This window comes from Electrona antarctica (genome assembly GCF_951216825.1).
Source record: "Electrona antarctica genome assembly, chromosome: 7".
Classification (NCBI taxonomy): domain Eukaryota; kingdom Metazoa; phylum Chordata; class Actinopteri; order Myctophiformes; family Myctophidae; genus Electrona; species Electrona antarctica.
Window position 1 is genome coordinate 34,047,442 of NC_136812.1, and position 23,802 is coordinate 34,071,243.

Consider the following 23,802-nt stretch of genomic DNA (forward strand, 5'->3'; position numbering starts at 1 on the left):
ACCAGCGAGCAATAGCCTACTAGTCCAGTCAGCGGTGGCAGCGCCAGATGATTTCATATTTTGCATTGATGCCGATGGCGAAGCTTGAATACTAGGAGGTTAATTGCGGGTGCTACCGAGCAACTGTGGATATTATAAACCTACCAATACGCATCCATGGCCAAATGCAATCACGCATGAGACCAACTGTATGCGCACGTGGCATCACTGGCGTGTGCATAGCCATGTGAAATGATGTGAGAATCAGCGAGTGTTCTGGTATAGCTATATTGCTACGGCTCTAATAACAAGTTTGTGATCCAGTAGGCTATATGTCTGTCACTTTTTGCTTGTTTGCTGTTTCTTCAGCCTAATTTATATTTGTTGAATGGCGGTGTCTTGCACCGAAAATAGCAGATCTACAAGCTCGACGAGTTGTTTTTTGATTCTATATATAATTATATATCTATATTAAACCATATGGAGAGAAGATTGAGTTTACGCATGCAGGCCATGCTGACAGGCAATGCAAGAAACCTGGTCCACTTAATTCACTCACAATTTAGGTGGCATTTAAAATGCGGTACTTATTCCTTCATAAAAGATTATGTATTTCGCCCCTCATATACAAAATAAATATTAACAAATATACATTTTAGACCTGCTATTGCAGTGATTCTCTACTGCATTTAATGCATTTCTGCGTTTGTGTGGACACATATCTTTGTCGTGTGGGCAGGGATATTATATATCCAATATCCAGAAAAAAGCCTAGGCTTCAGTCTTGTGCCTAATTTATATACAGTAATCGGTAGTATTACCGTGTCCAAATGCAATGCGACACACTGTGAACTTATAGATCTGCTCTCGTACTAGCCTTGTTGACTCATGGTATACTTGACATTAGGTTTGCTACTATCGATTATTTTCTTGGATTATTCTATTTATGTTTTCAAATAAGTGCATTTTAAGAAATATATCATCAAAGATATTAGCCATGTAAGCATTATTTTATACTGATTTGTCGCACAATGGTGTGTCAAATAGATCTGGTAGATTGTCTATTTATCAATTATTTTAGCAAACTATCAATTATTTCTAACTGTTGCACCCTTATTTTACATTACTGGCACTGATGATATTTTGAGGAAGCCATTGGATTCTGTTCATTTCAGTACAGTATGCATTATGCAATGCTTTTGCAGAGACTTGAAACCTGGGTATCCAACACAGTGACATTTCCATTAATATTAATTATTTATTGATTCAGTTAAGTTATCATTGCGTTTAATGCATTTTAAAGTGCAGATTGGTTTCAAAAGTCGACCCAAAAATGTTCTCATGAAAAGATTGAATTACAAACACATTTGTGATATATTGAGTAGTTATCAGCCAGCGAAGCAGATCGGAAGAAGGAAGAACTCTGGCAGTTGTTTTGTGACAATGGTCGGCAGTAATGTCGAGTTGACAGCGAGTCCTAGTGAATGGAAAGAAACATGCCAGACCACTGGAATGGTCACATAATTGTCTCCTATGAGGAAAATGACATATCTTCACTTCAGTTGACAATGCATAATTTCTAAATTGACTTCATGTGCCGGTAGAGCAGCACAATGGCCTTTCAAAATGGAGACTTCTTTTTTTCATATAGCATCAAAATAATTATAAACACTCTTAACTCCTATTTATATATATTGCAATGCGACGAGTTGTGAGCTTGTAGATCTGCTATTTTCAAAAGGCTTGTTGTATGCATAAATATTTTCAAATGGGGTTCTGTGAATAATAACATATTCATTGAAAAGGACCACTGTCCTAGAGTCATTGAGAAACCAAAACCAAGCATTGTCAAACATTGTTGCCCTAAAAAACAACTAAACAAGACCATTATGCTCCTTTTCTGAGCAAGGCATAGAGTACTGACATGTCACACAGAGTAAGCAGGATTTTGCATTGGAATTGTGAAGCCCTACTTCACCTGGAGATAGTCCAAATTGCACTTTGAGCTCTGTTGAAATCCACACTCCATCCAGGAGTGTGCAGCAGCAGCAGCCACCCCCGTCATTGTAATGAATGAAAATGCACCTCACTGGAAGACCACCCAGCCCACCCAGGTTCAACACATGTGATAGTACGAATAGAGCCATTTCAAGCTGCCTTACGTTTCCCCAGCCGTAGAGATTTACACAAGACACAAATTCACTCTTTTGAGAGGCATGCAAAAAGCCCTTGATCTCTTGAGAGCTGATATCTGTTATTGTCTACTCTGCGATCACTTTGTGAGAGCAACACGCCATTGCACCATAGTAACCTCTTCAAATATCCGTCTGTGGTTTGTGTTTTTGGAGCGAGCGCTATGATTTAATGCCACTGTTGCCTGGAATTTTCCGCTCAACATTGGACGAGTGTGGTATCTTTCAATGTAGTCAAATTCAATAGTACTATGCAGTAAAAGTTAGACTTGAATGAACATAATCGAGGTCTCTGTACACATGCTTCCAGGTTATATGGTGCCCTTCTTGGGGGCTCTTTCCATGTGATTTAAACACCAACATTAAGCAGAGGCTTTAAACAGAGGCGACTGCGACAGTCTCACTAGCCAAACCAACCATACCAAGAGTTTGTTGGCAGCTCTTCAGAGTCCTGCTTTTAATGTTAATCCTTTCACAAAAGCCCTTGCTGCATTTTCCCACAACTAGCTTCTCCGTTCACACACACACACACACACACACACACACACACACTCTCTCACACACTCTCTCACACACACACACACACACACACACACACACACACACACACACACACACACACACACACACACACACACACACACACACACACACACACACACACACTCTCTCTCAAACCTGTTGCAGACAGTAGGTGGTTCTTTTAAAAGAATGCATCACCCATTTTCAACCTTACCTTAATATAATTGGTCCTCACTAATATCTGCTATTCAACATTTTAAAAAAATCTTGAAAGTGTGAGAAGTACTAATTAGAAGGCATTCATAGAATCGGTCTTAATGGGTTAACCACATGAACCACACCCTATTCTGGTAATGTCACAATTGATGAAAATTCAGTGCGTTGCAATGTGACGTGTTGTGAGCTTGTAGATCCGCTATTTTCAGCAAAAAATGTAGTGTAAGGGAAATATGAGGGGGTCATGGATAGACCCCTGAGGGACCCCGGCCCGGGTAACGAAGTATATAGGGTTTACACATTCATGAATCGGGTAACATTTAATATTTACAGTACAAGCAACACATTCATGAAAAGCTCTCTTAACCACAGCAAATGGCATAAGTATAGATATGCTTATGGCCTCCATTCTATGCTATGGGGGGCTGCTGGGGAAACTGGACGACAGGGGCAATTCTGCAAATAGACCCCATGGCCAGTCATTTGGAATCAATATAAGTAGGACAAAAAGCCAATATGTTATTGTAGTCTGGACTTGTCCTTTAAGTGGTTAAAGTAATAGTTGACCCCAAAAAATACTTATACACCCCCTATGAAGCCTTGAATTTGTTTGTTTTCGTTGGATTCCTACGCCAATAATTTGATGACCGGTGGAGTCTACGGTAGGAGACTCAAAGGGTCTCCATGACCCAGCCGGTCATTTTTGCGTTGGAACTATCCCTTTAAGCCAGGGGTGCCCACACTTTTTTGACTTGAGGTCTACTTTTAAAATTGCCAGCTCAAGGTGATCTACCAACCAAAAGATAATTATCCCTTTGCTTAAAATACTCAAAATATGTACCTATATGGCGAATAAATAACATTAAGGCATTAGGACTTTCAAAATCTAGGTTTCAAAATCAATTCTATTTATTTATCTTTTCAGTTTCCCCGCATTGCAAAGAAGAGACTTAATTTCTGACTTTTTCGGATTTTCTGACTTGATCTGGCCTGTTAACATTTTCATAGACCTGGTTGCTTGTTTCTCTCTCAGTCACGAAATGTGGCAACCGTCAAAGCTAGTCCTAGTTTGTTTTGGTTGTGATCTATGGTTGTGATGCATGGATGATGGCATCATGATGCTACCGCACAGACCACACAGAGACTACCGTGGAGGCGCGGACCCCCACGCAGACTATCGCGGACCCCCACGCAGACTATCGCGGACCTCCGCGGGGGTCCGTGCCGACCTCCGCGGGGGTCCGCGCCTCCGCGGTAGTCTGTGTGGGGGTCCGCGGATAATGGGGGTCCCCGCGGAGGAGTCTAGTCCATTTATTTTTTAGAAAAGGGTCCTTTGGTTCCATTTGAAGCAGGCTAAGGCTACACTCGCAGTTACAGAGACCCAGCTCCCATACCCAACTTTGAGAATAGATTAACGGCGATATTTTTTTTATCACGCCGATAACGGCCCAGCATTAATAATCATCTTCCCACTCTCCATGGAAGTGATATGTTTTAGGCTTCTTTGCCGCGCGCATCTTGCTATATGAACAATGATGGATAGATATCCTTTTAATTTGTTTGTTTAACAACAGAACAGACCCGACGTTCTCCTTCAAAGCCACCGGCGCGCCGCCGCCTGCCCGAGGCAAGGATTGTTTTTCTTTTTTTCCTTTTTCATGGCAAGGCCAAGCGGTCTACCTGCGCAGCGCTTGCGATCGACTGGTCGACCGCGATCGACGTAATGGGCACCCCTGCTTTAAGCCCTATAAAACAATTCTCTGAAATGGCAGGTCTAAAAGCTTTTTTTTTTTTTTTCAAACATGATGATCTTTGCCTAAAATACATACCACCATACACCAGGTTGAAAGTGAGTAAATTGTCTCTGTTTGACTGTGCTAGCATCCTACCCCTAATCCCCTGCTCTGGCCAATAGTTTATTAGCCCTATGGCTAGTAGGGCAGTGGAGGCACTAAGGAGATTCCACTGCTTAACGGATGAACACAATTAGAATGCGGTGGGCGGTGATTGGAAGGATACACTCCTCCTAACGTTATTCAGTTGTAATGCAGTGCTGTCATTCAGAAAGGTTTGAGAGGCTATTGGGGAGAATTTAAGGTAACATTGTGTGTTGAGTATATCTGTACATCATCATCTCCCTGTGTTTACAGCCACTGTCATACCTTAAGGATCAATCTAATTTTCTCGCCATTAGCAGAGATTGCCCCTTTTCTTCAACAAATGAGCATCGTGCCTGTCTGTCACAGACATGCGCAGAGCAACTTCAGTCAGGAAACCAAACCTCAGTGCAGTTGCTGCCGGCCCTTTAATTGGGCCGCCTCAGCATCACGTTCACATGATTCACTTCATCCAATCACACACTCATTCCATCTTCATATTATTTTTACTCTAATAGAACCATTGAGACAAATTTTAATACCATGTGCTGCATTTTTTTATTTTTTTATAACTTTGTTTATTGGTTTTTTCACAGAAGCATTATTGAGAAGTATAAGAAGTACAAGAATAAATACATTGAATTTTCACCCCAAAGAAAAAGGACAAGACAAAAAACCTTAAATACAGGATCAATAAAAGTTGAAAAATAAAAGGCAGACAAAACAACAGTACACCTATAAACAACATATTAACCTATTAACAATCATAAATACACGATACATCCATAATCCGCATTACATCACTGCAATCCAATCACAGCACAGCAATCCAATCACAGTATAGGCTACTTTTAAATCAAAAGTCCAGCAGACTTCACACATCCTCAAGCAGAGACGGATTCAAATTCTGAATGAATTGAAAGAATGGACCCCATATCCTCCCAAACTTATCAGAAGAACCATTTAAGGAGAGTCTAATCTTCTCCAGTTTTACACAGTACAAGGTGTCCCTAATCCAGTGAGTGTGAGAAGGGGAAGTGGGCGATTTCCAGTTGATCAAGATTAGTCTCCTAGCTAACAGAGTGACCAAAGCCAAAACATCCCTCTCTGGTTTAGAGAGTGACGATACTGAGGGGAAAACACCAAACAGAGCCCCCAAAGGTGTGGGCTCCACTCTTTGCCCGACTAATATCGTTGATAAGGAATTAAAGATATCTGTCCAATATTTGTGTAGAGAAGGGCAGAGCCAGAACGTATGGATGAGGTCAAATGTGCTGCATTTTAAACTTTAATTACAGTAGTTTAGCTTGAAGAGAGGTTTTAGAGATAGTCTGTTTCAGTTAATGTTGACGCAAAGTTCAGGTACATTCTGTAACTAATACTATTATGGACCGAATGGAAACAAACAACGCAATTTTGTGGGAAATGGTGGAAACTATGTGGCTGATGTTGAGAATGGACAATGACCTACTGTATGTAGTAACACTGGTATGGTACTTTAAATTGAGAAAGTGAAAATGGCTGTACTGCATAAAGCAGCAGCAAGACCAAAACAGCACTGTTTCCACAATTAGGATTTATAGTCCCAGGCTCCCAACATCCAACTTCTCAAATATAAGAAGATATAAGGCCATATGTTGTGCTGTGTTTTTGTGTGCTATGTTCAAACATTTACCCTGGTGGAATGTTGACAGCCCTGATCTCCTGTCCTGAGCGAAGTTCTTGACCACTTTACCTATTTTGGGAATGTTATTACAGGCAGACATTTTCAAACGTTGTCACGAATGATCAAAAAGCAGATCTACAAGCTCACAACTATTATTTTCAATATTAGTCTTACTGTGTATAACTAGGACTTTTAAGGAACCAAACATTTTTATATCTTGGACTGCACATAAGAGACTTTTTGGATGAAACTAGAGGTAATATATGTAGGTAACTGAAGTGCCTATAATAAACTACTTAAGAAAATAATCTTTGCATGCCTGTCTTGTATTTTGCATTCCCTGAAGTAACCTGTCAGTTGAGCCCAAGCCATTAGCTGTGTGGTACTGTAGACTGGGAGCTACTATATGTGGGAAACGGTTTCCAGTAAATACCAAAGATTCCGAGCAAGTCATTTAGCAAATGAACGTGTAATGTAACCAAGTGTACTCTATTTTAAACCACACAGTTAATGTCTATGGGATGTTCTTATCCTCCCCAGTGGTCAGACTCCGGCTGAATCCGACTTCCAAGTCCTGGAGATTGCCCGTAAACTGGAACTGTATGGAGTCCGCTTCCACCCAGCAGCCGACCGTGAAGCCACCAAAATCAACCTGGCAGTGGCCCATATGGGACTGATGGTTTTCCAGGTGACTGCTACAGCCATCCAGCCGCACCACTATGATCCCTGGTGTGAAAAATGAACCAACACAGGTTGTTGTAGGGTTTCATTTCTTTGCTGCTTGTAATGTTTTGAATTGTTCTGCAGGGCAACACAAAAATAAATACTTTCAACTGGTCGAAGATTCGCAAACTTAGCTTCAAGAGGAAGCGCTTCCTGATCAAACTCCACCCGGAGGTTCATGTAAGTACCGATTTGAATTTATTCTTTGTTCAAAATGACGTTTTTATAAGCCTTTAGACAAGCATTTTATGTTTAACTGATTTATTTTTCTGTTCCGTCTTGGTTTATATTGTTAGGGGCCCCATCAGGATACACTTGAGTTTATGATGGCCAGTAGAGACCAGTGTAAGATCTTCTGGAAGAACTGTGTGGAGCATCACTCCTTCTTCCGTCTGTTGGACCAGCCTCAACCCAAGACCAAAGCTATTCTCTTCAGTAGAGGCTCTTCCTTCAGATACAGGTATGTTGTATGTTCAGTGTTGGACACTGGACAGTAACAATTTATCAAAGTACATTTACTAACTAGAGTACTATATTGCAATGTATTTTGAGTATATATTCTCCTGACGTTGATGTTATGAGAATTACAGAGAAACAATAGAGATACGTTGTGTGAAGATCTCTACAGTATGTTTGTTACTGCCTCTGCTATTAAAATGCGAGATAAAGATAATAGTCAAATTGGGAGCGAGTTGTGCTTTGGTATAACGTCACGTCACTGCCATGTGCCAAAAAACAGAACGACAAATGGACTGACACTCCGTGGTGGAACCAAATGGACCTGTAAGGTTCTACCGAGGGACAGGGCAGACCTGTTACTTGTGGATCATGTTTTATAGTCGGACTAGTCGGACTACCTTTCCTTTTTTTTTATTGGGGGTGCTGGTTTATTGGAGTGGACTAAACCAAGTCGGCAGCCAATGGAATACAATATTTCCAGTAAACTGGTAGGAAACGCATCGCCCATTCAATCTACTGCAGCTGATGCTTAAATCGAAACCAAACAGGGCTGTTACTGTGCAATTGGATTATGTGACTGACCACTTATCTTAATGTGGACGTGAAGTGAACTGTTTTATTATATCATGAGTCTCTCGCAACTCGTGCAATGGGATTTGTGTGTTACATGTGCATAAAATATTAAATAGGCTACATACCGTGAGCTTGTAAATCTCACTATCAATACCGTATCCATTTATGCTGCCGTAATGCGGTATAGCCTATACTGTACAACGTAAATCATTTTAAAATATTATTTTTAAATACTTTTTTAGACTTTAACTTCACTACATTTCAAAGACAAAGATTGTACTTTTGCCTCCACTACATTTCTAGGAAGGGAAAATATAGTGATACCCTATGCCAAATATAGTGAAAATAGCAGGTGTACGTTGTGATTTGCTATTGTTTTTAAAAACAAACCAATACTTTAACTCAAGGTCATAAATGAATACTCATTGTGATATTTAAATTGAAAAAAAATCTAAAGTAGATAAAAATGGAGAGTCTTGCGGGTGCCTGGTGGTACTGCAATGCACTTCACCTTCCGCATTTCAGTGTGTTTTGGGCCCTAGGCATGCTTGCCGGTAGTCTGCGTGCTGCTGATGCTGTGTTTTGTAATATATAGTATTTTGACTCAAAACTGTGCTGTTGTCCACCAGTGGAAGGACCCAGAAGCAGCTGGTGGAATATGTCAGAGACAGTGGAGCAAAGAGGACCCCGTACCAGAGGTGCGTGTTTCCATGTCTACACAAAAAAAGGACGGCAAGCATTTGCTTAAATCTACAATTTCTTAACAAGCATTGGGGAATATTATTAATGAATTCATTAATTAATATAATTTTAAATGACTGACTTGGTACTTTTTCCATTCAGGAGGAACAGTAAGATTCGAATGTCTGCTCGCTCCCTGGCCACAGATGTGCCAAAACAGGTCAGTCGGTGGAGTTATTCTGATGGGTCAAATGGTGAAATGGTAAATTACTTTGTCATGGCAAAACTAATAGAACTTTCACCTCTCCAAATTCTTTTCCCTCTTCTGTATCACTCTGCCCCCCAACCCCTCCCCCACCCCATTTGTCTTTGTCTTTGTTGTGTTGTTTCAGAGCTTGTCATTTAATGACAGCCTCCGGTCCCCAGGGTCCCCTGCCTCCACCACCATGTCCTTCTACTCTCAACACATCACTAGCTCTCTGCCACGGCCGGAGTTGCAACCTCAGCTACAGCCCCTGTCCTTACTGAGCCAATCGCCAGCATCTCCGCAGCAGCAGCAGCTTCTGTCCCCTCCGCAAGACACCAGACCCCCGAGCCCACCGAGGGAAGATCCCGTCAAGGCGGCTTCTCCGTCCCTCTTCTCTTTTCAAGGTGCCCCTAGCTATCAGGCAGCAGGAGACTGCAGCCGCCCCTTGTTTGTGTGTGTAGAGAGTAGCACTTCCATACCACAGCCCTCTCAAAATGGCAATGAGGATAGCGAGCGAGGCGGGAGAAGGGGAACAGGGTGCAGGGTTATTGGGGTAGGGGGGAAGAGGAAGGGTGGGGCTCTGACGCCCGAGGCATTTGAGGCGGAGCTGTTGCGCACCAAGCAGAATCCCATGTTCTCCATGGCCAGCTCACCGCTGCAGGTCACTGAGGAGTTCATAGACGACGACCCCGCCGAGATTTCCTTCTTTGGCGGTGGGGCCGACGCCTACATATTCGGGCTAGATGGAAAAGCTGATCGGTTCGGTTACACAGAGGAAGCTGACCTCGACAAAAATAGGATCTTTAGCCTGGGCCTCGAAGACCTGAACGGCAACGCCAACCTCTTTTCGGACGGCGGCGCCGGTCGGTCCGAGACCAGCTCGCTGGTGAATAACCGCTCAGAATGCAGCTCTCTGGACAACCTGGGGCTGAGCTCTGCAGGGGAGTCTCTGTCTGTGGGCTACGGGGGGCCCGACTCCTCCTCGCTTCGCTTGCCGGGTTCTGACAACCCGTCCGAGGCCAGCTCCATGGTCAACTTCCCAGCGTACTCTGAGCGCTCTGAGACTAGCTCTGCCGTGCAGTTTAGTGACCTAGTGGAGCAACTGGAGCAGCTCAGCTACCCGCCCACAGCCACCGAGGGCTCTGCTAATGGCAGCTCGGACTCTGATTCCGACTGGGGCTCGGACAGCGGCCTCCCCCCTGAGCAAAACCTCTTTTATAGTAACCCCCTAACGGGGGCCAGTGGAATAGAGGGCTTCCTCCTTCAATGCCACAACCTACAGGCGCTGGCTCTCGCAGACCCCTCTGGATCCCCTCATATTAAAATGTAGTTGATCCACCACACTAAGTAGATCATGTTGGATGTAGGAAAATGGCTGTCAAATGCAGCACTTAAAACCCCACCCCCTCAGGATTGTTTAAATATCAGCTATGTACAGATTCTTGGAAGTGCTGGATTAATGGATGAAACCTGAGGTGTGTGTAGTTTAAAAACATCTGCAGCTGAAAATGCAGAGCACTTTTAGCAAATCAAATATAAAAATCCTCATCAGCAATCACATACTTGATAATAACAAATAGGAATACCAGTACATTGATACGTTTGCTACTGTAAGATCGTATTTGTCATACATGTATGAGCAGTGTAATGTTGACGTGGCAGACTCTGCCACACTGTGCAGACAATGTCCAACATAGTGTATATAATTGACATGGTATAATGCAATTAAGGTATTTATACAAGTAAGGAACTAAGTAATAAGCTAGCGGCCATGTTATTGTCTAATGGTACAGTAATAATTCCATGCTGTCATTTCTAATGTCGAGTAGTCAGTCCTTTTGAAGAATGAAAAACGGAAGAAAATAAGTCCTTGTTCTGTAGCTAGGATAAAGAATATATTGATGGGTTCGACCTAGAATCTATTGTACCTGCATTGGGCAGGTAGTGGTGTGTTTACATCACGCCAACCTTGATATGATTCTGGCCTTTTTCTTTGATTTCTTTCCGTGGGATTCTTGAATGGCACAGTGTGTATCTTAGTCATTTTGAGTGCCTTGAGCACAGTAGTCTACAGTAGCCTACATATAGCACACAAGTCTGTGATTGACTTATGTGTGGGACACAGCTGTCCAAAAATATTTGGCTGGTGTTTCAGCAGCTTTACATTTCTTAAAACACTTGAGAAAATCTCTACAAGTTCTTAGATTTTGCTTTACCATTTATTCTCCTTGTGCCTTTGCATTTAGTATGCAATTATCCGAAGGAGATGTTGCTCATCTGATATTTTGAAGGTATTTTCAAGTTAATATTTATTAACTTACAATGTCACACACATTTATTCCATCTTGGTATAACGTCAATCAAATATGAAATGCAGGATGCAACACCTACTTCTAACATACAATTAAACATTGTACACAGGACAAAAGTAATTTTCATTAGATAACAAATTAAAGGTTATTCTTGCTTTTTGTAAAATTATTTCTCACAATTTGGCACAAAGCAAAGATGTAGGTTTAGTGGAATAATGTGACATCTGCATTTAAACAGTGCACTTAATTATAATAATAAATATATATAACGGCAATAATTAATTTCACTTTAATGTCGTCCTTATGCAGTTTAGAAATTGATTATAGATATGTAGTAGTCATTGTTCTGTGAAGATTTGTAAGATTCTTATGTAATCAGTTGATTACTCTTAACACCACTGTGTTCTCAGGGTAAACTTTTTTTTAAATACTTGGTACTTGGTCCTGATTTAGTGTTCTCTAAGGGCCGTAGATAGTTGTATACAGAATTTACAAATAGGACATACCAGTGTAACCACTGCCCTTTCAAGTGTGTGCCGTGGTGACATCTGCTGGTAGCTATGGTAACTGTCGTGGCATCCTCTGCCAGCCTCAAACTTGCAGTAGAAATCAACAGCAGTCAGTGTGTGTGATCTGTGATGGGTAGCAGAGATTTTCATGCTTTGGACATTTAAGGGCAGGGTGAAATCATTTTTGCACCAAATGGACACAAATTCACATTTTTCTTATCATTGAGTTCACTTAATTGAATTGTAAACGGTGTACTGCTGAGCCAATAAGTATACTGTTGAACTTGACACCACTTCCAATGAAATGAATGTATCATGAATAATGTTTATGAAGTTTCCTCCCTTGTAAAATAATTATGAACATGTAGAGTAGTTAAGTTTGATAGAAACATAGCAGTGCTGTTCCCCGCACGAACAGCCAGCTTTTACAACTGCAACAAATGTATCCAGACTGATATTGCTCATGTGTTGATCCTGGCATGCGGTTTCCTTATTGTAAACATGCTCTGGATCTTGGCATAATGGCATTGGCTGTTGTCAGAATGCCAAGTAGATGGTATTCTGGACCTGTTTTATTAGCGTTAAAACGGATAACACTGCTGTGGCATCCCTTTGCACATTAGATCCGAATTTGTCACTTTGCTGGAATATTTGAGATTGTCCGTTTTTATAGTGTTTATAAATATAAGTAGCTTGCTGACTTTGCAGCAGTCGGCTAGTAACATGTTAACCATGCGTGGATGCATTTTTTGTCATCCGGGCTCCAGATGTGCCTCTGGTGTTGTTGATTCTTGTTTCGGGGGAGCAGAGAATCTGTGTTTGAAGCACTTTGGCGTTTAAAAATCTACAATATTTTAAAAATGAACATGATCAGTGGCGTTTCTTTATGACACTGATGTCATTTCCTCCTCCCATAAGATCTGGATTCCTCATTTTTATTTCCTATCGTTTGAAACCATGTTTATCTGCCTGATGAAAGATTTGACTCTTTCCCCCAGCACGTCTTTTTATTTACCTACAAGAGAGCCAGCAATTGCGCGGACTGAAGGTTATACACGGTAAATTCCTGAGTGTTCATTTAATTTGGAAATTTTCAAAGTTAATGAACAATGAATAGCATTCTGTTATAGACGGCAGTTTTACTTGATCTTTGCAGTACCTAAAGTACTTCCTCGTTCATTTTCTTGATGCACGTCCCAAGTGCCTGTTCCGATTTTAGACCTATTATCTTTCCTCTGACTGTGTTGGTACTTGGTAAGGTTTTTATCTTTTTTTCAGTGATCAAGAGAGTGGTCAGGTTACGTTACTGGTGACTCTTTAAGCGACAGCTTAGCTCTTAGCCTGTTCTCATTGTCATTTTGAAGGAAACCAGATCACCACATTCCCTCGTGAAAAGTACAAAGAATATCCACATTTGTAAAAAGTGTGCTTTTGAACCCTCTCTACAGTCACAAGTGAGGACAATTGTTCCCTGTGTCACCTTGGATGGCGTGGATGGTTATTTTCTACCAGACCCTGCCTTCAGCACTTGGTTAAAATATACAACAGACTGATCTGCTTAACAGTTTCAACTGATGGCTTTTATTCTTTCAGTCAGTCTGGATTCTTTCCTGCAAGTCTGATTGTAACGTTGTATTAGGGTTGCTGACAACTATATCCAGCTAAGATAACTGCACTTAGGCATCAAGTAATCAACACTTAACTCTTAATGAACATGTATTTGATTACTAATTATCATCAGAATTGTACTTCATTGTTTGTATGTTTTACTCTCAAGAATAAAGTAATCGATTTTGGGTACATCAGATGTCAGACTTAATCTTTTTTGGAGACCTCAGATTGAAATCCAAGTAGCAAATGATGTGCAAATTATGTTAAAGTTTTTTTCAGCATGGGACAATCCTGTAATGTTGCATTTGTAAATTCTTCCAGTCTGTTCTTTTGTTATGGGCCAGGGTTAGAATTGTGTTAGACGTGGCATTTGTACATTACAGACATAGAAAAAACTAGTTTGATCAAATGCACTTTGTCCTCCCCAAGTAATTCCACCCAAATCCTCAAGCAGTGTTGGAAGCATCATTGCCAGGGGAAAACACAAAGAATCCCCAGATGTTCTATATTCTAATAATCTACCTAAATAACTTTCCCAAACCCTGTTCCTACCATGATACTGATGTGCTGCTTTAACTTTCATTCTAATGTTCTGCAATAACCATTACTGAAATCATCTCAGTGGAACATGTAATCCATTATCTCCTTATGAATTGCTTTGGAAAGCTAATATTGTGTTTAAACTGTTATGGAAGTTTCATTTCCCTCCTTAGGGTTCATGTCAGAGCAATGTGCTTCTATCTGCATCCAAAAGTGTGGAATTTCTTATTTTAGCCTCTTGTTATTCTAACTTTGTACTTTGGCACCGTACTTTAAACTGATGGCCAATAGGCATAGGGGTATCGCATATCCTTCTGCACTTTAAAAATCCAAAACACTGCGATAAAGTGTTCTAACAAAATCAGGAAAATAAGCCTACGGGGTCTGTGTAAATCAATCCGTGGTTTTCCTCTCATACTGGGGAAGAGGCCTGCCCTGGACTATTCTGATGTTGGGGGTTGGGCAAGGCCTCCTCAAACACTAGATTCCACAACCTAATTCCAGCTGAGTGCATGCTCCCTGTTTGGACAGGCTCTGTGCCAAGTCACTACAGCAAAACCTCCCCCTCCCCTATCTGTCCTGCGTGTCCCCCCATGGGGCACTCCTTCAGAAAAAAACTGTAAACGAACGCTCTGCCCAGACGAACCGCATTCCGATTAAGTCTCTACCCAGGCAATTGTTTCCGGGTCGAGGAGTGACTTTTCCCCCCTCCTCCCCTGACCCCCCTTGTCTTTTTCTTCTCCTCCTTGAGAAAAATGGAAGAACAGCTGTTGTGACCCGTGACTCAAAGACTAGGCCAGCATTTTCCTCCTGCAGTACTTCTGTCCCATTTGGTCTGAAGGCAAAACACAGGCTAAACAAAGTCAGTCCCTCTCTAGTAATCTAATCAGCCTCGAATAGCGGTTGATGATAGATCATCTGGCATCCTTCTTAAAGGGCAATTGCTCTGAAAAACAATGGAAGGGGGCATAATTTAAAGGGGATTAATACTTAGTTGCACGCCGGTGTCACACACTGAAAGTAGTTGATCTAAAGGCTCACAATGTGCCATAACGCATTGTGAGCTTGTAGATCTGCTGCTGTGTGCAACAAAGTATAACTCGGGCTGTACTCGCCTTGATCGGCCTTGCCCATCTTCCCTTTCATAGCAACGTGTGTGTGTTTGTGTGATGGCATCCAAAAAATGCATTGATGATGAAGCATTACACTCGTCTCTGGAAATAACACCCAGGATTTTGCATGCCAGGCATGTTGTCTGTGGGATCAAAGCTTTCCTGTTGGGCGATAATAAACTGTTTGAATTATGGGAGACACTGTTTTGTAAAAGAAGGCTGCTGTTATGAGAGACCTAGAACAAAGATAGACCTAAGTCTTTTCGTTTCGTGCTCAGAAACCTGATATGTTGCATCACTGTGGTTGGCATTGGACTATTTTTTTTTTCCTCTCTGGATTCATGTGTCGTGACTTTGCTTTTGTCCAACACATTGCATGTGTTCTCGTTGAGGGCATTGTTAGCGTATGCTCCTCCCATACAGAGCAAAATACAAAAGAGTGCAAGTTTCTCCTGTGTGCTTTTGGGGTTTCTCCTGTTCCATGTTGTCACAGTACCCTTGCAAATCCATCTTTACACACTTACGTTTTTTTTAATTGTATACAACACACACGCAATGTTTTGTTCACATCTCATAATACAAATCCATAATCCATCCATATAATTGTGCCGTCTCTGTTCCACAGGCTCTGTCACGGACACCCCTGAGCTCTCGCCGGACACTCCCACGAGCCCTCTCTGCCTCTCGCCTACACCCTCGTTCCAGATGTCCACCCTCAGCCTCCCGGGCCAAGCCCCTTCTCCCCTGCAAAGCCCCCTCCTGAGCGAGGTGGGCAGCAATGCCAGGCTAGAGGAGGACGAGGAGGGCAGGAGGAAGGTACGCTGCTCATATAGCCACCTTTCCATCCCCCTGCCTCACTTGCTACGCAGTTTTCCCATGGTTGGAACCCAGTCCAAAATCACTGAGCCAAAGTTAACAAGACTGGGCGGTGGCCATCCATGCCTGCCTCTTTATGATTTACGATAGGCTGCCTGCAGGATTTACAGCCAGAGTGAATGAAATTCTTGTTTAGTGTCAAATTTAGTACACAAACACTATCTTCAATGTAGCTTTGCTCTGGAACTCTCTTCCACTAACTCCCTCTACTCCTACAGAGATATCCCACTGACAAGGCCTACTTTATTGCCAAAGAGATTCTGACCACAGAGCGGACATACCTGAAAGACCTGGAGGTCATCACGGTGGTGAGCCCATTCTCCTTCATAAATGGACTATAGCTCTTTGCTATGCTACGCTTCTGTTGGAAACAGATTTAGTTTGGTTACAATCTGTGGTGAATCTTGCTGTTATTGCTGCCAGTCATGCTTTAAAGGCAATAATACACATAACCACTTAATCCATATATACTTCATTGACCCAGGCCTCTATAGTCAAACGTAACTGTCACATATAAGGTAATAGTGGGTGAAATGGTTGTTTGTGCAGTCAACAGAAAAGTGAAATTAGGTAGAGTAAGATTTAGCTCCATCTAAATCTTACTCTACCTAATTTCACTTTTGCGCACACAGTGCATACAAATACCAGCAGGTTTATAAAATCAATGTTGTGGGTTAAATATCTTAGATTGTGATATATTGTATTGTGTAAATATGACTGTTGGTTCCTACTGCTCCCAGTGGTTCCGCAGTGCTGTGATCAAAGAAAACGCCATGCCAGAAGGCCTGATGACTCTGCTCTTCTCCAACATCGACCCTATCTACGAGTTCCATCGAGGCTTCCTCAAAGAGATAGACCAGCGACTGGCTCTCTGGTAAGTCTTCCTCGGAAATTTGTATATCGTCAGTGTCGGGTGGAAAACCTGTATGTCCAAAACCTTTCCTTTTCAGGAAATGTAAAAAGGAACCTGTATTCCAATGGTTCCAAATGATTTAGTCACAAGCCCTTGTTTAATATTTTATTCAATATTTAGAAAACCCACAATTAACCGCTTTTCCTTCTAAAATAGCAGATCTACAATCTCACAACACATCATGATGATGCAGTGTGTTGTGAGCTTGTATATCTGCTATTTTTGCTACCTTTGCATGACACTAGCATGACAAAGTAGGCAACTATGTATTTTACGGGGAAAAGTTTAAAAATGGTTTCTGTCCGACGGCAATGATATGTATGACGAGTTACGGTGAAGCTGATGATGATGACATTGAACACTGACTACATCTGTTCAAATATCAATCTGTGTTAACCAGGGAGGGACGCTCAAATGCTCACGTCAAAGGTGACTACCAAAGGATCGGTGATGTGATGCTGAGGAATATGTGTGCCCTAAAGGTGAGACCTCGACATGAAACGACTTGAGAACCACTGATACGCACAGGACTAAAAAGAAAGTGTTAATCGGCTTGAGTTGTATTCCACGTCATCAGGAATTCACCAGCTACCTCCAGAAACACGATGAGGTGTTGACGGAGCTGGAGAAAGCCTCCAAGAGGCTGAAGAAGCTGGAGACGGTCTACAAGGAGTTTGAGCTGCAGAAGGTGTGCTACCTGCCGCTCAACACCTTCCTGCTCAAGCCCATCCAGCGTCTGATGCACTACAAACTCATCCTGGAGAGACTGTGCAAGCATTACTCACCCGACCACCCCGACCATGACGACTGCCAGGGTGAGACACTGCTCAACTTAAAACACCAACTCATGTTTATCTTCCATAAACTGATCAATATAGGACGGCTCATTTCAGCTGGTTGGTAGTCTAGTACCATTTACCGTTTTCTAAGAAGCCCACAACTGTCTATACATTTTTAATACATTTATTATGTGTTATACCTGTCTATAACGCGTTAGAGAGAGAAATGCACTGTTACTTTAGAGGGGACACTAAGCTGTCATAAAGGTGCTATAGCATTCCACAAACACTCTCCATTATGGTTACAGAAAGCCTTGTGATGTTCTTGAGCGTATAGCCTTTCATGAGAAATGGGTCGAGCTGCGAGCAAGTGTGTGTGTGTGTGTGTGTGTGTGTGTGTGTGTGTGTGTGTGTGTGTGTGTGTGTGTGTGTGTGTGTGTGTGTGTGTGTGTGTGTGTGTGTGTGTGTGTGTGTGTGTGTGTGTGTGTGTGTGTGTGTGTGTGTGTGTGTGTGTGTGTGTGTGTGTGTGTGTGTGTGTGTGTGTGTGTGTGTGTGTGTGGACATACTATTGGTCAGACTGTCATTAGACCGACAACCTACCTCAAACCCAACCATAACCGCAAGCACGGGAGAAGCACATGTCCGACCGTTCTTTCCCCATGTCAGTCCGTTGGTGTGTCTAATATCCGTGTGTGTGGTTTTTTGTCAGCTTATGACTTGTGTTTTTCCCACACAGAGGCTCTGAAGGAGGTGGCTGAGATAGCCGTTCAGCTCCAGAACAGTCTCATCCGCCTGGAAAACTTCCAGAAGCTCACAGAGCTGCAGAGAGACCTGATCGGTATTGAGAACCTGACCGCACCGGGCAGGGTGAGTGCAGTAGCTTGTGCAGGACATAGGGGGCGTTGCTCAGCAGCTGGGCAAGACTAAAAGTGCTCTTTGGTTTTGCAGGAGTTCATACGAGAGGGCTGTTTGTACAAGCTCACTAAGAAAGGACTACAGCAACGGATGTTTTTCCTGGTGAGAGATCACACACACACACAAATGTTTTGTGCCAGAGACACCCAGATGAGAAGTCTCACAAATGTTCAAAAGTAGCAGATGTGCAAGCTCGCAGCGTGGCACAAAGTGTCGCACTGTGAGCTTGTATATCTGCTATTTTTGAGAAGCACTGTTCTAACATTTTCTGAAAAATGTATGCTATATAGCTAAAAATTTAAATGACCCGGCTTTAATGGGTTAATTTAACCGTTAAATATTAAAATGGACACACTCCAGATGTGTGCTGTGCACAGTATTTAAGTAATTTATTTTATATCACTGTTGCCAAACACTTTACAGTTCTCCGATATGCTCCTGTATACAAGCAAAGGTGTGACTGCAACCAATCAGTTCAAAGTCCATGGCCAGCTGCCCCTTCATGGCATGATTGTGAGTATGAGCACTAGTGACCTTCTAACTTTTGCCATGACGCACGCATGTGGGTCAGTGTTGTACACAAGACCGAACTTCAAAGCAGTCGGAACAAAAACAAACCCAGCCGGATACCTGAGCATTTTAACCACATATAATATAACCCTATATACTTAGTTGTGCATCATATAGAGAAAATAGCCCATCTTCAAGCTTATAGATATATTATTCCCGAATGTTTGCCTATTTCTGCAGAATGTTATTAGAACCTAATAAGATGCTTGTGTTCATGTGGTTAATCCCACTATCTACACATTTGGAACGTTGAGTATTGAAAAATAGTATAATGAGCTGCCATTCAGAGGTCAGGATAACTTATTTCCAACCAGAATAAGGGAATAAGCCTCAGCCATTACACTGTATAGTGTACTGTATACCATTGTGATTGAGCTCATGGCTACTCCTCCACCAGCCTTCAAATGTTTACATATTGATGATTAATGCTTGTAACCTAGCACACAAAGCTATGTTTTGACGGGCTATTAGTCATAGTGAAACGAAGCAAACGAATGGTCTGCAAAATGTTGTGGTAGGTTACCGCGGCTTTAAAAGAAAATGGTCTGTGGTTGATTGTAGTTGTTGAGTACTTGGACGTGACTGCACTGACAATGAAGGAGGACCTTGGGTCCCCTAATGTCACATGTCTCTGCTTTACTCCCGGCTGCAGCTCATAGTTCTGGATGCTCCGGTAAGTCTCGTCACAGTTCTGCCAGCTTGGATTCCCCCCAGCCACTTCCTCTCCCATGCTTGTGTAGACAAAATAAAAATTACAAAAACACACCTAACAGGTTGAGGTTGCTCAAGACAAGTCAGCCCTGACACCTGTATTTCGAGCCACCTGACTCCTATTTTTTCCGGACATTCATAAGAAATACAGGTTAACTTGAAAGAGGGAAATTCCTCTTCGTCATCTCAAGAGTGATCTTTAGTGTCTGCTTGGCTCTGACTATTGTCTACTTTTTCCCGATACTGAGCCAACATGAAGGCCTGTGCCAATTTCCCACTAAGGGAAGACAGACGGCCTCACCTTGCCTGGGGCCTTTGCCCCTTGGCTATTTGAATTCTATTTATTGCAGTCTGGTAGGTGTGTTTGGGCCCAACGATGTGGGTGGGAGGCTGAGAAATAATGAATTGAACCCTTGTCAGTTTAGACACCCGTAGTAGAGTATCTTTGGCAGGTATTCCCCTGAACTGTTCTGCCTCATGTTTCCGTTTTTTTGTTCAATCCTTTGACCTTGGTGATACCTCCAGCGGTGGTCTGGGCAGTGTCTAAAGTGGGATGGGGGTAGCTTTCTGTGCCATGCTGGTGAGCGCTAACTGTGTCACCCATCCATCTCACTGTGAATTTCTCTTCTCTTGCTCTCCAGGTGGAGGAGAGTGAGAACGAGTGGTCGGTGCCACACTGCTTCACCATCTACTCTGCTCAGAGGACCATCGTAGTGGCTGCCAGGTACGAATATACAGCACGCACAGTCGCATACACACACACATACTGTACACACACACACGTACGTTCTTGACAGCTTTTATACTTCACTACTGGTCAGTCAAAGTTGCGATCGTTCCACCTCCTCTGATTACAGCTCTAAGATGGAGATGGGGAAGTGGATCGAAGATTTAAACATGGCCATTGAGATGGCCAAGAAATCACAAGAGAAGGCAGAAATCTTCCTGGACGACGGGCTCGGAGATCGCTCCAACAGTAAGAGCTTACTTTAACCCTTGTTTTGTTAGGTGTCCTTATAGAGTAGAAATTTGTTTATTGTGTAAATGTGAATGAATGATCCTATGTCATCACTGTAAAGTCTTCTGTATTAATTCAACTGTGAGAGTTCAGTGGGGTGTGGAACTAGGACGATTGGAGAGTTCTTCTGCATGTGTTCATCCTTCCGGTCAAACTCTTCACTGTTGGGTGAAAAGAAGCGACCGGACCTTGACGTCAAGTGTATGGGAGGAGACTTGTGGTTTTCTCTGCTCTCCATATTACCATGTATAGGAGCAAAGACAAGGAAAAACAGGAGAACAATCCACAACCAGGTGCTACGATCTAATGAGAACAATAACTGAAAGCACAATAGATCTGCTGAGAACTAAAAAAAACAAGGTGTACAAAAAAATAAAAGGTCAAAATGTCTCGACAAGGCTGGTATTCGTCAGGGCTATGGTATTGCTAGTCACTTTTAAAGTATTTTTAAATCTACGTCCTTTCCTTATTTTTTGAGTGCTCGAATATATTCTAATCTGCAGTGACACAGGAAACTAGGAATTGGCATAATGGCTAAATTGGTACAAAAATGAATGAAAAAAGGATACAAAGGACCAACAATTCGGCTTGCTAAGCTGCCTCTTGTTGGGCTTAAAACTAACCATAGTCTGGGTTGGCAGGACCCAAATATACTGTACAAGGCTCTGCTGAGTGAATTTCCTGGTGGATGTCTGATCCCCACCATTCAGACCTACAGGCTCATCCCGTTCCCAGACACAACTCCCTCCCTCTTCCCAACCTCCCTCCCTTGCCTCCACCCAGGGTCGTCGGACGAGGTTTCTCTGGAGCAGGAGTCTGAGGACGACATGAACTCCTCCCGTACGTCACTGGACAAGCAGGCCCACCACCGTGCCAACACCACCATGCACGTGTGCTGGCATCGCAACACCAGCGTGTCCATGTCTGACCACAGCCTGGCTGTGGAGGTACTCCTCCTAATTCTGCCCACTATTGTTTATAGCACAATACTTTGTTGCGTATTGTGCCCTGAAAATGCAAGCTCACAATGCATCGCAACACACTGTGAGCAAAATTGTGCTCGCAACTAAGTATAAATCAAACACATGAAATACACGTACCACTACTGGTAGTGATGGAATTGTGCCCATTTGGCAGAGGCAGTGTTGGTATTCCATTAGCACCAAGGTGTTAACGGAAGGGAAAAGGCTACTCTAGCCTGGGTGGAGTTCTCCTTCCTCCATTGGTTTGCTTAACCTCTAACCTCTCACCTCATCTGTCCCGTAATTGTCTTTGTCATATTTTTCCTAACTTCTGCTTTTTATCTTCCCTGCTGAAGCCGTTTCCCACATGGCTCTAACAAATGTTTCTCTCTGGTCTGTGTTCTTTTGTTCCAATGGAGAACCTATTTGAACGACGTGCTTGCATGAACTAGTATCTCTGTGATTCTCTGGCCATTCTCATTCAACAGACATCGGTGAACTTTTGTAACGACCAGCTTTTATTTCCTTTTCGCTGTTCTGTCACTGAATTCTAACATGTTAACTCGCATTTCTTTCCCCTCCTGTCTTGTCTGTGCCACCTTTCTCTGGCTCTCTCTGTCTTTGTCTTGTGACTTTCATCTCAGTCTTCTGCTCGCCCGCCGTTTCACCAGAACTCCCCCCTCGCTATCTTCTGGGTCAGGGCCAGAGACCAAACACCATCACACATGTTTGCTGGTACCGAAACCAGAACCTCTCACTCACTGATTATCTGCAGATGATCCAGGTATTAGAACCATGGACCACCATGACACATTGCAGGTGCCATCACTGGACCACTCAATTTCAATGGAAAGCCTGGGGATTTTTCTTTAGCTTTGTTCTTTGTTCTTTGTTCTTTCTTTCTTTTTTTGCCTGGATGATGAAGCCCCCCTATAAATCAACCCTATTAACACTCAACACAAACAAATTACGATGACCATGTATATAATATATATTTTTGCACAGCCAAGTTAGCTAAGATAAGATCTTTATTGTCACTGTATGAAACATACAATGATATTTCGTTTAGTGCAACCGTAGCACACAGTATCAACAGAGGGAAAAAAAGGACAAAGAAAGAAAAACACTGATGAGAGCTGCATAATGTATCCCAAATGATATGTAAACCTTCCAGTATATTGGCTATTCAACAAATCACTCACTTCAATTAATTAAACAGAGTAAATTATAGCCATTCCAACCAACATTCTTTGTGCAACAAGAAATTATATCTCAACAATCCAAATATTACAATCTGTATTAGTACGTTGTCAGTTGTATTGAGTAACTTTATGTTGTGTACACATGTCTGTCAGTTGTGTTGAGTAACTTTATGTTGTGTGCACATCCCTGCTTTCAGAACCAGCTCTCAGGGTACCTCCTTCGGAAGTTCAAGAACAGCAACGGCTGGCAAAAGCTCTGGGTGGTCTTCACCAACTTCTGTTTGTTCTTCTACAAGACTCACCAGGTACTCTTACTGATCTTGACATTCAGCATCTGCATGAGCTTCTGCTCAGCCTTGCCTTGTGCAGATTGACCACTTAGTCCTATTTCATACTTTGATGGTGTCATGCGAAAATAGCCAACTGCAATTATAATTTAAGCATTTAGTCAATTAAACGATAGTGTTTACTAGTGTACTAAACATCCTGCTATCTGAATAACACCAGTAAGACGAGGGCGAGAAGGGCGCGGTCACGTGCACGCATCCGCTTGGGTGACGGCAGACTGCTGGGCGAGTGCTGATGCTTTGGCATGGGGGTCAGATCAACATGGAATCAATTCTGTACTGGCCATATA

The 23,802-nt window shown here is 42.5% G+C and overlaps 2 protein-coding genes across 3 annotated transcripts in view; both read left to right on the forward strand.

Moving 5' to 3' along the window:
• The window catches only part of LOC306926935 (uncharacterized protein), a 347,556-nt gene extending 333,798 nt beyond the window's left edge, over positions 1 to 13,758 (forward strand). Inside the window, exon 2 of the mRNA XM_079506452.1 lies at positions 9,703 to 13,758. Coding sequence (XP_079362578.1) covers positions 9,767 to 10,465 — 699 coding nt within the window. The 5' untranslated portion in view covers positions 9,703 to 9,766 and the 3' untranslated portion in view covers positions 10,466 to 13,758. The remainder of the gene's footprint in view (positions 1 to 9,702) is intronic.
• The window catches only part of farp2 (FERM, RhoGEF and pleckstrin domain protein 2), a 51,571-nt gene that overhangs the window by 24,102 nt on the left and 3,667 nt on the right, over positions 1 to 23,802 (forward strand). Inside the window, exons 8-26 of one of the 2 annotated variants that reach the window (XM_079506446.1) lie at positions 6,993 to 7,140; positions 7,260 to 7,355; positions 7,472 to 7,635; positions 8,837 to 8,905; positions 9,051 to 9,108; positions 9,281 to 9,539; positions 15,845 to 16,035; positions 16,314 to 16,403; positions 16,836 to 16,969; positions 17,409 to 17,490; positions 17,586 to 17,823; positions 18,524 to 18,654; positions 18,736 to 18,804; positions 19,126 to 19,215; positions 19,925 to 19,945; positions 20,625 to 20,707; positions 20,841 to 20,959; positions 21,785 to 21,948; positions 23,363 to 23,470. In XM_079506446.1, coding sequence (XP_079362572.1) covers positions 6,993 to 7,140; positions 7,260 to 7,355; positions 7,472 to 7,635; positions 8,837 to 8,905; positions 9,051 to 9,108; positions 9,281 to 9,539; positions 15,845 to 16,035; positions 16,314 to 16,403; positions 16,836 to 16,969; positions 17,409 to 17,490; positions 17,586 to 17,823; positions 18,524 to 18,654; positions 18,736 to 18,804; positions 19,126 to 19,215; positions 19,925 to 19,945; positions 20,625 to 20,707; positions 20,841 to 20,959; positions 21,785 to 21,948; positions 23,363 to 23,470 — 2,314 coding nt within the window. The remainder of the gene's footprint in view (positions 1 to 6,992; positions 7,141 to 7,259; positions 7,356 to 7,471; positions 7,636 to 8,836; positions 8,906 to 9,050; positions 9,109 to 9,280; positions 9,540 to 15,844; positions 16,036 to 16,313; positions 16,404 to 16,835; positions 16,970 to 17,408; positions 17,491 to 17,585; positions 17,824 to 18,523; positions 18,655 to 18,735; positions 18,805 to 19,125; positions 19,216 to 19,924; positions 19,946 to 20,624; positions 20,708 to 20,840; positions 20,960 to 21,784; positions 21,949 to 23,362; positions 23,471 to 23,802) is intronic. The other variant, XM_079506447.1, reaches the window with a different exon arrangement.